Source organism: Bos javanicus, chromosome 2, assembly GCF_032452875.1.
Source record: "Bos javanicus breed banteng chromosome 2, ARS-OSU_banteng_1.0, whole genome shotgun sequence".
Taxonomy (NCBI): domain Eukaryota; kingdom Metazoa; phylum Chordata; class Mammalia; order Artiodactyla; family Bovidae; genus Bos; species Bos javanicus.
Genome location: NC_083869.1, coordinates 37,296,773 through 37,311,721, shown reverse-complemented (window position 1 = coordinate 37,311,721; position 14,949 = coordinate 37,296,773). Strand labels below are relative to the sequence as shown.

Sequence of the window (14,949 nt, the reverse complement as noted above, 5' to 3'; positions counted from 1 at the left end):
GCTGCCTGGTTAGAACAGCCAGAGAACCTGCAAACATGAGGACCGTCCTGGTTGTGAATTCACATGTGCCCGGTGTCTGTGGGCTGATGTGTTCTCTCACTTCTATTCTGGGTATCAAAAAGAAAGTGGAAACCTGTTCCTCTGAAGTGAATATCAATAATCTGAGTTTGTGAGCTGTCTGCCCATTTCAGACTAAGCCTGCCAACCCCTGACCTTGTCCCCATTTGCCTGTGGAGTCCTGGTTGGTTACGCCCCTGGCATTTGACTGGTGTAGACTGCCTGATAGGACCCCTTGTTCCATGGGCGGGAGTCCTGTTGAGGTCCTGTCTAGTGTTTAGGACTCCCCCTGGGGTAAGAATGAGGACAAATAGGATTTTTGTTGGGCAAAGAAATGAGGTTATAAATAGTTCCCACTGTCAACTCTTCTCCCCTTGTTCAAGGCAGAATTGACTTTCTTAGGGGAGAAGGTGTTCTTGTGCTTGGCTGCCAGCTGAGCTAAATTCAAGCACAGTGATTGATGTTGCTGGTGTAGCCAGCAGTCTGCAGACACGCTTACTCCTGAGACCCTTGCTCTTGGATTTAGGCTCATCCTTCTCAATGGGGACTGACATTGTGACATACCTGGGCTGCGAATACATACCAGGGATTTCCAGAAGTTTGCCTAGAATTAAGAAGCAGGGTACATTTCCTCTTTTTTTAGGTGTCTGGGAAAGGGATGTAGTTCATGCTTGTGGGCATGTAGTTTTTCATGGGTTGCCATGGTGCTGGTGGGATCCCCATCAGAGTTATCTGTTGGTAGATAAAGAGGTGGTTGCCTAACAAAATTTAGCTTGATAATTAGTAAAGGATGGCATGTTTTGTAATTCCCCACAGACTCCTTTACATTTCTGTGGGGTTAATGAAGTTTGCCATATTAAAGTATAAATTTTATGTCCAGGTCATTGAATCTGGAGCAAACGGAAACTAATTGAGTCTGAGTATTCATCCAAACATGTACAGATGCATGATGAGCTAAATCCTAATTTCGAGGCTTTCAGAGCAGTAGTATCACTGAAGTTTTAATTTAAACCTTGGGTGTATACTTCACATACTTCTTTTGGGCATTTTTTAAAAAAAGTCTCTAAGACACTCTTCTGGATGCTGTCAGTAATAGCATTTTGGTATTCACCAGTCTGACGAACTATTGAAAACAGCCCCTTGTGAAATGCTTTTGAAATTTTTCATGGATTTGTGAAATATCAGGTTATTCCTAGATGTTTGAAATTCCCTTCCCAGACTAAACTGCCTTGCTTTATGGTTGTGTGGCTCCATAAATCCTTGACTCTTAGCTTTCTGAAATTTAAAGTAAAACAAAAACAGTGAGCACTTGAAATTTATTCATTTATTTATAAACAGTTGTATTTGTAATCTGCATATTTTAGCCATCTGGGAAGTGGGAAATATGATATGGCAGGTGAACATTTTTGTTACAAGCAAAGAACCTGTTTATTAAAGTTTACACTAACCTGCAAACCTTTTTATGGAAAGATTCTACTTTATTCAGTATTTTTAAATGTATTGGAAAAACAGCATTTTTTCTTAGTCCTCAAACAAAATATAATCCCCTTTTTCCTGTCAAATGATCCTAATAAGCTTATATATAAAGTAAGTTCTTCACAAATAAGCTTCCTATTATTAGGCCAACATATTGTTTATGGGGAAAATGCCACCCACAGAACAATACCTCTGCTTTAAGGGAAAACTAAAAAAAAACAGATAAATTAGGGAGGATTATTTAACTGTAATAGGATTCACAGCTATGTTTTTCTTGAATTCGGGGCAGCCATAATCTGTTTAGGTTTGCTTCAATCTACCCTTGCTCCTTGAGCAAGCTTTGATGGGAAAGGGTGAGAGAGTTTTAGTATTATGAGTCATTATTTGATGAAGATCAATCCAAAATATGATAAAACTTTTTTTCTAGCCATCTGGTTAGCAAATAGAACTAACATATGAAACAGAAAAATAATGAAATGCAGAACTATCTTACTGGGAGGAGTGAATCCTTTTTTAGATATATTTCAGTAAATATTGATACCTTATGTTTTTGATGACTATTTTAGACATTCAGAAAGATGTAGAGAATGAAAAAGGTATGAAGAATATGATACCTGTCTAACCACTACTTAGTTTAAGAAAGAAAACATGACTTTTTTTCCTCCTGATTACACTGCTCTTGCTTTCCCAAGAGGTAACATTGCTCCTGCTAATTTAAATTCCAGCTTCTTAGAATGGTGTTGCACTACTTGACCAATGGTTGAATAAGGTTTTAGCTCGATAGAAGCATAGAAGGGGAAACATCCCTGGTATGTGTGCAGTGGAACAGAGACTAGAGTAGAATAGCCATTCGTTCTGCATTTCCTTGAATAAAAAATTCTTGTGCTGTGAAAAGAATTGTGTTGGATGCTATTTGAGATAGCTTTTCAAGCATAGATCCTTTTCTCTTGGAGCCTTAGAGTCTGGGCAGGGATTAGAGATTTATATATACAGAGTAGCTATAGTATGGGGGCGGGGGAATAGTGTTGACTAATCTAAGCTGTGTGACAAATCCAGTGCAGATGGAGATGCTGTGCCAGGAAAGACTTGCTTGGAGTCCTGTGCATTAAGATTCACCTGTCAGCAAAGTTTAGGATGGAGTGGGGGCAGGAAGGGGACTGCAGTCATAGAGAATGGTTAGAAAATGATTTCAATAGTTACGTGAGAGACTAAGATCTCAAATTATCCATAGAACACGATCAGGCAAGAAGTGAGGGGTAGGAAGATTCCCGAGAGATTGCAAGGACATGGAAGCTGTAAGAGACAAAGATGATGACTTCAGAGTTTTGAGACTACATTAAATGGACACTGGAAGAGAAGTACCTGTCCATTTTGGTTTGAGTTTGGTTTCAGGCGTGTTGAGTTTGAGGTTTGGAAACATCCAGGCAAAGATGTCCTCTGAATAGCTGGAAAAATAAAACTGGGGCTTAAGAGTTCAGGAGGAAACCTGGGTAGCCTTTTGCCTAGAGTGGATGTGATGAGACAAGGTGTATTACACTATGGAAATCAGTCCTGAGTATTCATTGAAAGGACTGAGGCTGAAGCTGAAACTCCAATACTTTGGCCACCTGATGCGAAGAACTGACTCATTAGAAAAGACCCTGATGCTGGGAAAGATTGAAGGTGGGAGGAGACAGGGATGACAACAGAGGATGAGATGGTTGGATCGCATCACCGTCTGAATGGATATGAGTTTGTGTAAGCTCTGGGAGTTAGTGATGGACAGGGAAACCTGGAGTGCTGCAGTCCATGGGGTCTCAAAGAGTTGGACACACAATTGAGCGACTGAACACTAGGAAAAAGGTCACTGAAAGAAGAGCCCTAAAAACCTTTGATATTTTATTCTTGAGCTGTGAATAACATGGAAGAAGCACAGCTAAAGGGTAGAAAAACCAACAAGACCACACAGTATCCGTAAGTTTCCCTTCTATCTGATGTGAAAGTTGTTCCTTCCTTCCTTGGAGGACAGAATAGGTGCCAAGGTCAAAAATATACAGGAGGCTTCCGGTTCAAGATGGTGGAGTAGAAGGACAGGCATTTACATCCTCCTGTGAGAGCACCAAAGTTGCAACTAGCTGTCGAACAGCCATTGACGGGAGGACACTGGAACCCACCAAAAAAAGATACCCTATGTCCAAAGACAAAGAAGAAGCTGCAGCAAGAGGTAGGAAGAGCGTAATCATGATAAAATCAAATCCCGTATCCACCAGGTGGGTGACACACAGACTGGAGAAAAATGCCAAAGAAGTTCTCACACTATTGTGAAGGTTCTGAACCCAACATCAGGCTTCCCAGCCTGGGGATCCTAAAAAGGGACTGGCAATCCCCAGGGAATATGACCTTAAGGACCAGCAGGATTTGATAATAAGCTTTCCAGAGGACTGAGGGAAATAGAGATGCCAGTCTTGGAGAGCACAAACAAAATTTTGCATGCACTAAGACCCAGAGGAGGGAAGCAGTGACGCCCCAGGAGACTGAACCAAAAACCTGCTAATGTTGGAGGGCCTCCTGTAGAGGTGTGGGTCGGCAGGGGCAGAGGCATGGGTCGGACAGGGGCATTGGAAGGTCCCCCTTGGTGTATACGCTGTTGGTGTTAGCCATTAACCCTACCATAGAGCCTGTAGACCCCAGGGCTGGGGAAAAACTCAGTCCAAACAACTACCAGGGAGGGAGCCCAATCCCACTCTTTAGCAGATAATTGGATTAAAGCTTTACTGAGCAAGGCCCCCTACCCACCAGAGCAAGACCCAGTTTTCCCCATCTCCAGTGCCTCCCATCAAGAAGCTTACACAAGCCTCCTTAGTCTCCTTTATCAGAGGGCAGACAGAAGCAGCAAGAAGCACAGTCTCACAGCAGCTAAAACAAAAACCATATTACAGAAAGCTAGTCATGATGAAAAAGAAGGAAGTTATGTCCCAGATGGAGAGACAAGATAAAGTCCCAGAGAAACAACTAAATGAAGTAAAGATAGGCAACTCTCTAGAAAAAGAATTCAGAATAATGATAGTGAAGATGATCCAGGATCTTGGGAAAAGAATGGAGGCAAAGATTGAGAAGATGCAAGAAATGTTTACCAAAGGCCTAGAAGAACTAAGGAACAAACAAGCAGAGATGGATCATAAACTAGAAGGCATCAGTAGAAGAATAACTGAGGCAGAAGAACAGATAAATGACCTGGAGAACAGAATGGTGGAAATCACTGCCACAGAACAGAATATAGAAAAAAGAATGAAAAGAGATGAAGACAGCTTAAGAGACCTCTGGGACAGCATTAAATGCACCAACATTCACATTATAGGGGTCCTAGAAGGAGAATAGAGAGAGAAAAGACCTCAGGAAATACTTGAAAATAGCTGAAAAATTTTTAAACATGGGAAAGGAGAAATATTCAACCGAGTCCAGGAAGCACAGAGAGTCCCAGGAAGGATAAACCCAAGGAGGAACACACAGAGACACATAGTCATCAAACTGACAAAAATTAAAGACAGAATATTAAAACAAGGGAAAATGACAAATAACATACAAGAGAACTCCCTTAAGGCTATCAGCTGACTTCTCAACAGAAACTCTGCGTGCCAGAGGAAGTGGCATGATATATGTAAAGTAATGAAAGGAAAGAACCTACAACCAAGAATACTCTACCCAGCAACACTCTGCTTCAGATTTGATGGAGAAATCAAAAGCTTTCCAGACAAGCAAAAGTTAAGAGAATTCAGCACCACCAAATCAGCTTTAGAACAAATGCTAAAGGACCTTCTCTAGGCAGAAAGCACAAGAGAAGGAAAAGACCTACAGAAAGTAAGCCCAAAATAAGGAAACGGTAATAGGATCATACATATTGATAATTACCTTAAATATAAATAGATTAAATGCACCAACCAAAAGACGTAGACTGAGTGGGTGGATGAAAACATGTGTACTTCCACTTACATCACTCTGCTCGACACCCCCCAAATTGTATGTAATTATTTTATATTGTTAAGTTAGTCATATTCCCATTATGGCTTGCAATTGTAATTATCTTTTATTTTTTGTCTGGCCATTGATTGTGAGAACTGATAAACATTTTTTACTTTTGTGATGATGTAACTATTACTCATTTAATACCATTGTATCATGATTGGTCAACAGAAAAATAATAGACCTCTATCTCACCAAAGCTAGGGTCTAATAGAAAAACCCATACCACTTTTAAAAATCCAGATGTGTATCACAATTATCTTGAAATTTTTTGAAAAACACAAATGCTCAGGTATGCTTTTTTCTCCAGAGCTCCAGATATGTTTCTAGTGAGCAGTTATGTTTAAAAACATCTGGACTGTGTGATGATCTTTTACTTTTATCTAGTTTGTTTCACTTTTCTATTTCATATTCAGTGCTACCATTTCATTTAGTTTATGTTCTCAGTTTCTCCATCTCTTTTTTTTTAATGTTTTCTTAAGCCTTTATCAAGTGTAGTAGAAAAACTTTTGTATAAGTATCTATAATATATATATCTTAGAAAACTTACGAATTTTTGCCTAAACTAAAAAATTATGATATTTTGATACCATTTGTTTGACTTAGTATGAGTAGAATGCTAGATTTCTAATTAAAAAATAGATATGCAACAAGCAACAGAGGTTTACTGTATAGCATAGGGAACTGTAGTCAATATCTTGTAATAACCTATAATGGAAAATAATTTCAAAAATTATGTGTATTTGTATAACTGAATCACCTTGTTGCACACCTGAAACATTGTTTAAGTCAACTATACTTCAGTTAAAAATATATACATATATACACACACATACACAGGGAAGTCAAAAAAGGAGATGGACCATTAAAAAAAGTTACTGTGAAAAAATAAAAATAAAAAAATAAAAAAAGTTACTGTGCCTAATATGGCCGTCTCAGGAGCCTTGGGCAAGTGAATGAGTTTAAGTTGTGGGTATGTGATTAAAAAAATAGAATTGGTGAGGGTAAACCACATCTCTTTTACCCCAAAAGAGTTGAGAAAGTAATGGAAGATGAGAAATCAGTTAGTAGGATGAGGGTATGTGCAATTATGATTTTATTTGTTATTTTAAAGAAAGAGAATTTAGTACAGTTCAACATTTAAAGACTGCAAGTGTGGTACATGGACTTCTAGGCATCCCCAAGACCCTTTCAGGGGTCTGTGAAGTCACCGCTCTTTTCATAATAACACTTGATATTTCCATTTCTTTTACATTGATATTTGTGATGGTGCAAGAGCAATTGTTGGTAAAACTTCCAATGCCTTAGCACATGTCAGGGTAGGGGCACCTGCTATTATTCTAGGGCTGCATGTGGGTTTTTTTTTTTTTTTTTAACCACCACCCACTTGCATCAGAAATAATAGTTAACTGAAAAATGTCCTTGATGAAGCCCCCAAAATGATGAATTTTAAGCCCTGACCCTTGAATACCCACCTTTTAAATATCTGGTGAGATGAAATTGGAAGTCTGCAGAAAGTGTGTCTACTGTGTGCTGAAGTATGATGGCTGTCTGAAGGGAAAGCACATGTGTGATTGAATTGCAAGCTGAACTAGCCATTCAAATAAAAAACGGGGAACATCATTTTTACTTGAAAGTACTCCTGACAAATCTTAGTTACTCCAAATTGGGTAGTTTGCATATATTTTCTCAAAAAGGAACAAAATGAGCATGTCACTTCTATGAAAAAACAAAAAACAAAAAACAAAAAAAAACAACACACCTGGCAGGGTTTAGTTCCAGTGACAAAAATTGACCTTTTGAGTGAAAATTAGGTTTGGGGGAATTTGCACCTGTCACAGTGAGTGTGATGGTTTCTCAGGATTTTTCTGTTGAGATCTGTGGTGATGTTAATGAATGTGATATTTTGGTGTTGTATAATAAAATGTGTCAACACTTGCAAGAGCTGCAAAACCAGTATTTTCCAAATGACCCAATACATGGTGTTACAAAATCTTGCATGGGTAAAATCCATTTGAAGCATAAAACACACCATTGGATTTTCTTTTAACAGAGCACAGAAAGTTCATTGATTCAGATTCAGAGTCAACACTGGAACTAACCTTTAAGAAATTGCTACTTGTCAAGTTTTGGGGTGATATCAAAGAAGAATATCTGTAATTAACTGGAGAGGTTCCTCCCTTTCCCAAAGAAAGCCCTCTGAAGCCACAGTTCTTCACACGCTTCAACCCAAAGAACCTATCGCAACAGATTGAATCCAGAAGTAGACATTAGAATCCAACTGTCTTCTACTAAATCAGATGTTAAAAAGAATTTGCAAAAATTTAAACAATGCCATTCTTAAGTAACTTTTTAAATTGAAAATATGGTTGTTATTCTAAAAGTGTTATTTGTTAATGTAATTTTTAACTTAAAATGGATTAACATAGATTTTTAAATTCCTAGTTTTAATTTCTAACATGATGAATATCATAGACATAATCCACATAAGCCTAAACACTTTGGAGTCCTTAATTTTTAAAGGTGAGCTCTGACACCAGAAATTTGAGAACCACCAGCTTAGAGAAGGAGAAAATAAAAATAGATGACAAAATTGATTCAGAGTCTAATTGTTATCTAGACTGAAGAGGATGAGGACGAGAGAGAAAAAGGCTAATTCAGGAAACATTTTGAAAGAGGAAATGGTAAGATTTGGTGACAGTTTCAGTATGGGATGCATGAGATGAAAAACTTAAAGATAACTTATATGATAATGTCTCTTCAGGAAAATTAGAGATACCAAGGGAACATTTCATGCAAAAGATGGACACAATAAAAGACAGAAATGGTATGAATCTAGAAGCGGAAGATATTAAGAAGAGGTGGCAAAAATATACAGAAGAACTGTACAAAAAAAGATCTTAATGATCCAGATAACCACAATGGTGTGATCGTTCACTTAGAGCCAGACATCCTGGAGTGCAAAGTCAAGTGGGCCTTATGATGCATCACTACAAACAAAGCTAGTGGAAGTGATGGAATTCCAGCTGATGTCTTTCAAGTCCTAAAAGATGATGCTGTTCTAGTGCTGTACTCAATATGCCAGCAGATTTGGAAAACTCAACAGTGGCCACAGGACTGGAAAAGGTCAGTTTTCATTCCAATCCCAAAGAAGGGCAATGCCAAAGAATGGTTAAACTATCGCACAGTTGCACTCATTTCACATGCTAGCAAGGTCATGTTCAAAAAAAGCTAGGCCTCAACAGTTCATGAGCTGAGAACTTCCAGATGTTCGAGCTGGATTTAGAAAAGGCAAAGGAACCAGAGATCAAATCACCAGCATCCGTTGGATCATAGAAAAAGCAAGGGAATTCCAGAAAAACATCTACTGCTGCTTCGTTGACTATGTTAAAGCCTTTGACTATGTGGATCACAACAAACTGTGGAAAATTCTTGAAGAGATGGGAATACCAGACCACCTTACCTGCCTCCTGAGAAATCTATATGCAGGTCAAGAAGCAACAGTTAGGACCGGACCTGGAACAATGGACTGGTTCCAAATTTGGAAAGGAGTACATCAAGGCTGTATATTGTCACCCTGCTTATTCAACTTATATGGAACATCATGTGAAATGCTGGGCTGGATGAAGCACAAGCTGGAATCAAGATTGCTGGGAGAAATATCAATTACCTCAGATATGCAAATGATACCACTCTTATGGCAGAAAGTGAAGAGGAAGTAAAGGGACTCTTGATGAAGGCAAAAGAGGAGAGTGAAAGAATGCACACGGATTCAAAACTCAGCATTCAAAAAACTAAGATCATGGAGTCTGGTTCCATCACTTCATGGCAAATAGATGGGGAAACAATGGAAACAGTGACAGACTTTATTTTCTTGGGCTCCAAAATCACTGTGGATGGTGACTGCAGCCATAAAATTAAAAGACACTTGTTCCTTTGAAGAAAAGCTATGACAAATCTAGACATTGTATTAAAAAGCAGAGACATTACTTTGCCAACAAAGGTCTGTCTAGTCAAAGCTATGGTTTTTCCAGTAGTCATGTATGGACGTGAGAGTTGAATCATGAAGGCTGAGTGCTAAAGAATTGATGCTTTTGAATAGTTGTGCTTGAGAAGACTCTTGAGAGTCCCTGGGACTACAAGAAGATCAAACCAGTCCATGTTAAAGGAAATCAGTCCAAAATCAGTCCTGAATATTCATTGGAAGGCCTGATGCTGAAGCTGAATCTCCAGTACTTTGGCCACCTGATGTGAAGAACCGACTCATTAGAAAAGACCCTGATGCTGGGAAAGATTGAGGGCAGGAGGAGAAAGGGACGACAGAGGATGAAATGGTGGGATGGCATCACTAACTCGATGGACATGAGTTTGAGCAAGCACCGGGAGTTGGTGAAGGACAGGGAAGCCTGGTGTGCTGCAGTCCATGAGGATGAAAAGAGTCAGACACTACTGAGCAACTGAACAACAGTATGATAACTGTGTTTTCATATTGCAGACTAGAAACCCGTTATTGACAGAACCAGATCAGGTGCCTAGAGAGATGCTCCTCTATAAATAATATTTTTGGAAATTCAAGGAGGTGGGACTGGTGATGGCTTAGGAGAGGGAGCAACCAGAAAGAAACTGGAAAAGGTTTGTGGAGAAGGCAAGGACAGCAACAGGTTTAGCACAAAGCAGGTCCTGGATGGGTAGAGGCAGAGAGGGAGGTATTTAACATCAGTCAAGGCTGTGTGGCAGTTAACAGACTGGATCAGAAGTACTGTCTTGGAAGCTGATGTTAAGTCAGTGGTTCTAGACTATGTGCTAGTGAATGGCCAGACATCATCAACAACACTCAGTGCTCTGTTGAGTTTGAGGAGGAGGAGGAGAGGGGAGAAATGGCTTCTCTTGGTGGCATGATCATTGGTAATCCTGAAGGACCTCTGCAGTTCTAGTAGAGTCCGGCTTTAAGAAGAGGGAACTGTTAGATAGGAAATGAGCAGTAGATGTGGGCCAAGTTGGAACAGTTTGATACTCAGCCAAAGGAGGGAATTTGTTGTTTTGAAAGGATAGTGAGTTCAGAAACAGTTAAATTAAGGCAGGAAAATTCTAAATAGAAAAGTATTTTTATGTAAGAGAAACATGTACACATTAAATATAAATAGGGAGCCACGGGCTTCCCTAGTGGCTCCTATGGTAAAGTCTTCACCTGCAATGCGGGAGACCTGGGTTCGATCCCTGGGTAGGGAGATCCCCTGTAGGAGGGCATGGCAACCCACTCCAGTATTCTTGCCTGGAGAATCCCATAGACAGAGGAGCCTGAAAGGCTGCAGTCCACGGGGTTGCAAAGAGTCGGACACGACTGAGCAGTTGACTAAGCACAGCACATGAAAACAGAAAGTGAAGTAATAATAGTGAGGAAGTGGGCTCTTAGTGTTAAATTTGGTAGAAATAATGATCACCTTTGATACGGTGTCTTATTTCAGAGATATTTGGTTTATTAGGTGTTTCTCATATTTGTTTTGAACTTCACAATCAAAAAGAAATGGATGATGGCCACTTCCAAGATAAGGAAATTGAGGTTTGGAGAGGCTCACCCACTAAGGAGTCCAGAATAGCTTTAGTGTACAGTCCTTTCCTCTGAGCCTGTGGAGGGAAAGAAGAGGGGATGGTTATAAGGGGCACACACAGGTTTGAAGTTAGGATGGCGGTAACTGGGGGCATAGTCACTTTGTGGACCATACCTGGATGTTGGTGCCCCTAAATGTGATCCAATAAGTGTGAATAGTTAGAAGGAGCCAGGCAGGGAGTGATTGAAGCAATCTCCTTTGCTTTTTTCCACATGATTATTCCACAATGGTTTGAAAGCAAGGATTGCCTGAGTACATTATTGGGAGGACAATCACTGTCAGCTTACCTATGGGATCCTAGGGAGTGTGAGGCTGATTACTCTCTCAGCTTCAGATACAGCCATCATAAATGTGTTGGATATTTATTGGGTTGATTAAAAAGTTTGTTTGGATTTTCCATAAGATGCTACAGAAAAACCTGAACAAATTTTTTGGCCAACCCAAAACATGTATGAGATAGCAGAGCATTGCTAAGAGATGAGGTCTTTCTCTCCAGTCCTCAGCCCATTTGTATTGGGTAAGGTAACCCATAATTGATAAGTGATTTAGTATTAACCACATGGATAGAAATAGACCATCTAGAGGTATCCCATTTGGATTTTGGTGTGGAAGTCATTTTGGAATTGTTAGCTCAAAGAAAATTCTTTCTGACTGTTCAGATCTCAGTATTTGGTGACTGACTATGAAAGGAGAAATCCATTTCCATTTCACAGTCACGTGTATCAGAGTGTTTTCCCGGGCAGCTCATCTTCCCCAAAACGGCCCTGTCATACTTCACCCAGGAGTCCTTCTGCCAGAATGAAAAGTTCAGCAAGAGAGGGCCCTGTGCACTAGGGAAGGAAAGACGAAGACAGCTTGACGTGGATTAAGGAATTCAGGCTGAAGGGGACTTCTGAGGAGAAGGTCGCTAGGATGACATTTTAGTAGAAAGAGTGAGATGAAAAGACAGTTGGAAAGCTTTTGGAAGAAAGAAAATTGCAGTAGCTTAATGGATGCCGAAACTACAGTACAGAACATCTGTTCGTTCATCCCAAACCCGGGTAGAGTTTTGGAGCTTTGGTAACAACAAAGTTCAGGTTGAACAGTTAAGAGAACAAGTTAATGATGAATTTGGATGTCCTTTGTGTATCTGGGCAACTGCGATGGCCACTGCTCCCCAACTTGCCTGAAGGGGGATAGTTTGGATGACTAGTTGTCTTTGAATTTGTGTGTGGACGCGCCCACGTGCACGCACACACACACACACACACACCCCACCCCCCACCCCCCAACACACACACACACACACACACACTTAAACTGAAAACCTTGACAGTCTGGTGTGAATCTGCTATCCTAACCCACCCCACTGCAGGACCTACATAGGATGCTGGTCTCAAAGGTCCTGTTTGTCAACAGAGTGAATTTTGTGACAGCAGCTGCCAACTGGGAGCCACTTCTGGCTCTTTCCTCAGAGTGTTTCAAGTTGAACCAGAAGGTAGACATTCTGGGGCAAGTCACAATTGGGTCACAGTGTAGAGACTGTTGAAAAGAAAGAGGGGTGTGGAGTAGGGAAATGGCTGAGTTCTGGCCCCTCACCCACTTCTTCCCCTTTCCAGCTGCATCCTGTTCTCCCTCCAGTCCAGCTGCCACCTAAGATAAAGTGGCTGCTCTGCTCGAGCCTAAGGGCAAGGAGGGCAGCGTGGATCCTGTTCTGAAGTGGCCCAGCCCTTGGGTGTGCCTGGGCTATGCTGATTTGGTTGGGTTCCTGCTTTCCTTTCACCAGTGCCCATGTATCTTAAGAGTCAAAATGTGGTTGGAGACCTGTGGTGGGAAGGAATCTTCTGTAGGGTGGCTTTGAGGGTGTGGTTGGCCCGCCCTGGGGCGGCTCCCTTACCCCTGGTCATTGGCTTGGGGCCACTGCTCTTTCATGTTAAGAGTTGATCGCAAATGATCCAGAAACATCAGGGCTCTTTCAACCCACAACAATCAAGTCTTGGTTAATTTTACCCCTGCAGTATGCTACAGCAACTGAAAAATATCCAGGCTGGGAAACAGCTGTTCTCACCCTAAACATTGGGAGCTTTTGAGAGCAGGCAAGGGCGGGGGTACTTTTCCTTCCTTGAGGATACAACTGATTTAACTTCCCTTGTAGCTACCATCCTGCAAGCATGACTTAGCAAAACTGATAATGTGGGTGAGAATAATAAAGATGGTCTTTCTCAGCTCTGCTTATGTTGTCTTTTGTATTTTCTTACAAAAGGCAAAGTTAGCATTGAACTTTGGTGATGATCCTGTATGTCAAAGATAATATCTCAGATTTTATTTTTCCTCATTTTATGTTTCTATAACCTATTACCCATTATCTGCAGATTTCCACATCCAGGGACATTGGTTCATGAATGTATGGGTCTAGGTACCTAGACAATTAACAAAAACCAACAAAACATGAAGAGGAATGACTGTTGCAGGTTGCTTGTTGTTCTTAAGTTCTAACTGTGTAAGCACAGTTGCGTTATACATTATTTCATTCCCTGATGGAAGCTCAGCTGGCTTAAAACTGTAAGAGAGGTGTTGGAATGAAGTGAATATCATCTTGTCGACCATCATTAAGTTCCCTTAGAGTCTGGATACAAGATTAATCTACAGCTCAACACTTAAATCCAACAATAAAATTCTCTTGAGTGCACAAAGCATGATGACCAACCTTAAGGAGACCAGAGGAAGGCATGGCTTCCAAACATGCCCTGTGACTGTCAGATGGAACATGCTTCCAGCATTACTATGGAGTGTGCTGAAAGCACATCCAGTTTTTCTACGTCTCCTCGTGGACAGCAGGGTGTACTCCTGGGTCCTGTCTCTTGGGACACAGTTTACTGGGGCTTAAGATCTTTGTTTCAGCATGGATCCCTGATGACTGACCCTTGCGTTTGAATCCTGGTTTTTTTTTTTTTTTTTTTTTTACAAGAAACTACAGTTTTTATTTTGCTTTACAATAAGCAAAGAGCTCTGTATAAAAGCAGAACTTACAGTAGTGCCAAATAAACCAAATATTTACAGTGTTGCTATTAAAGTCTTACCTCTAAAGGAAGATTCAGTGTATTGGATGCAAATCACTCCTATGGAGTGTGCACAGACTGACGTGGTTGTGCCCCTGCCTTGTTTAATGAGAGCTTGCATTTCAGTTTCCCCCCAGCATCCAGGTAACTCTGCCAGCATGCCACTTGGGTTTTCCTTTATTTCAGCCTTCTGTGGGCATTGGACACATGGTGCCCTTCAAGCATGAGGCCTTTTTCTGCCTTTGGTGTCTCAGGTACCATTCCTCATGACATGGAAATAGGACTTGCTACAGATAATGATACTGTACCTTTGGATTCAGGTCAACAATTTCACCCTGTGCATTTGGTTTTTCCCTTTTACTGTTTTCTTAACCTGTCACAGTCTCTTAATTAGAATGTATTGCTAGGGGACAGGCAGCACTGTCAAACTTTGTGCATTTTATAAAAATACACAAAAGCACCAGACAAGCAGCTGTAATGCCAAGTCCTCCAGATTCGATACTGAAATTCCTGAGAGGGGTGTCTTCATTGTTTTCTTTCTTTGTTCCAGAAGCAAAGGCCGATAATGAACCGAGCTGTTCGCCGGCAGCTCAAGAACTGTTGACAAGACTGGGATTTTTACTGGGAGAAGGGATCCCAAGTGCCACACACATAACCATTGAAGAAAAAAATGAAACCATGGTAATGCCCGAGGAAGATACTGCATGTCATATCTGCTCGGAGGATGAATGACGGCATAATCGTCTTGCCTCCTCCCTGAGTAGGGAAGT

At 40.7% G+C, this 14,949-nt stretch overlaps 1 protein-coding gene across 5 annotated transcripts in view; it reads left to right on the top strand.

Moving 5' to 3' along the window:
• Nucleotides 1-14,949, top strand: part of TANC1 (tetratricopeptide repeat, ankyrin repeat and coiled-coil containing 1) — a 254,013-nt gene that overhangs the window by 159,062 nt on the left and 80,002 nt on the right. For 3 of the 5 annotated variants that reach the window (XM_061396071.1, XM_061396091.1, XM_061396050.1), the window contains exon 6: nucleotides 14,730-14,860. In XM_061396071.1, coding sequence (XP_061252055.1) covers nucleotides 14,730-14,860 — 131 coding nt within the window. The remainder of the gene's footprint in view (nucleotides 1-14,729; nucleotides 14,861-14,949) is intronic. The other 2 variants (XM_061396060.1, XM_061396081.1) reach the window with 1 other exon arrangement.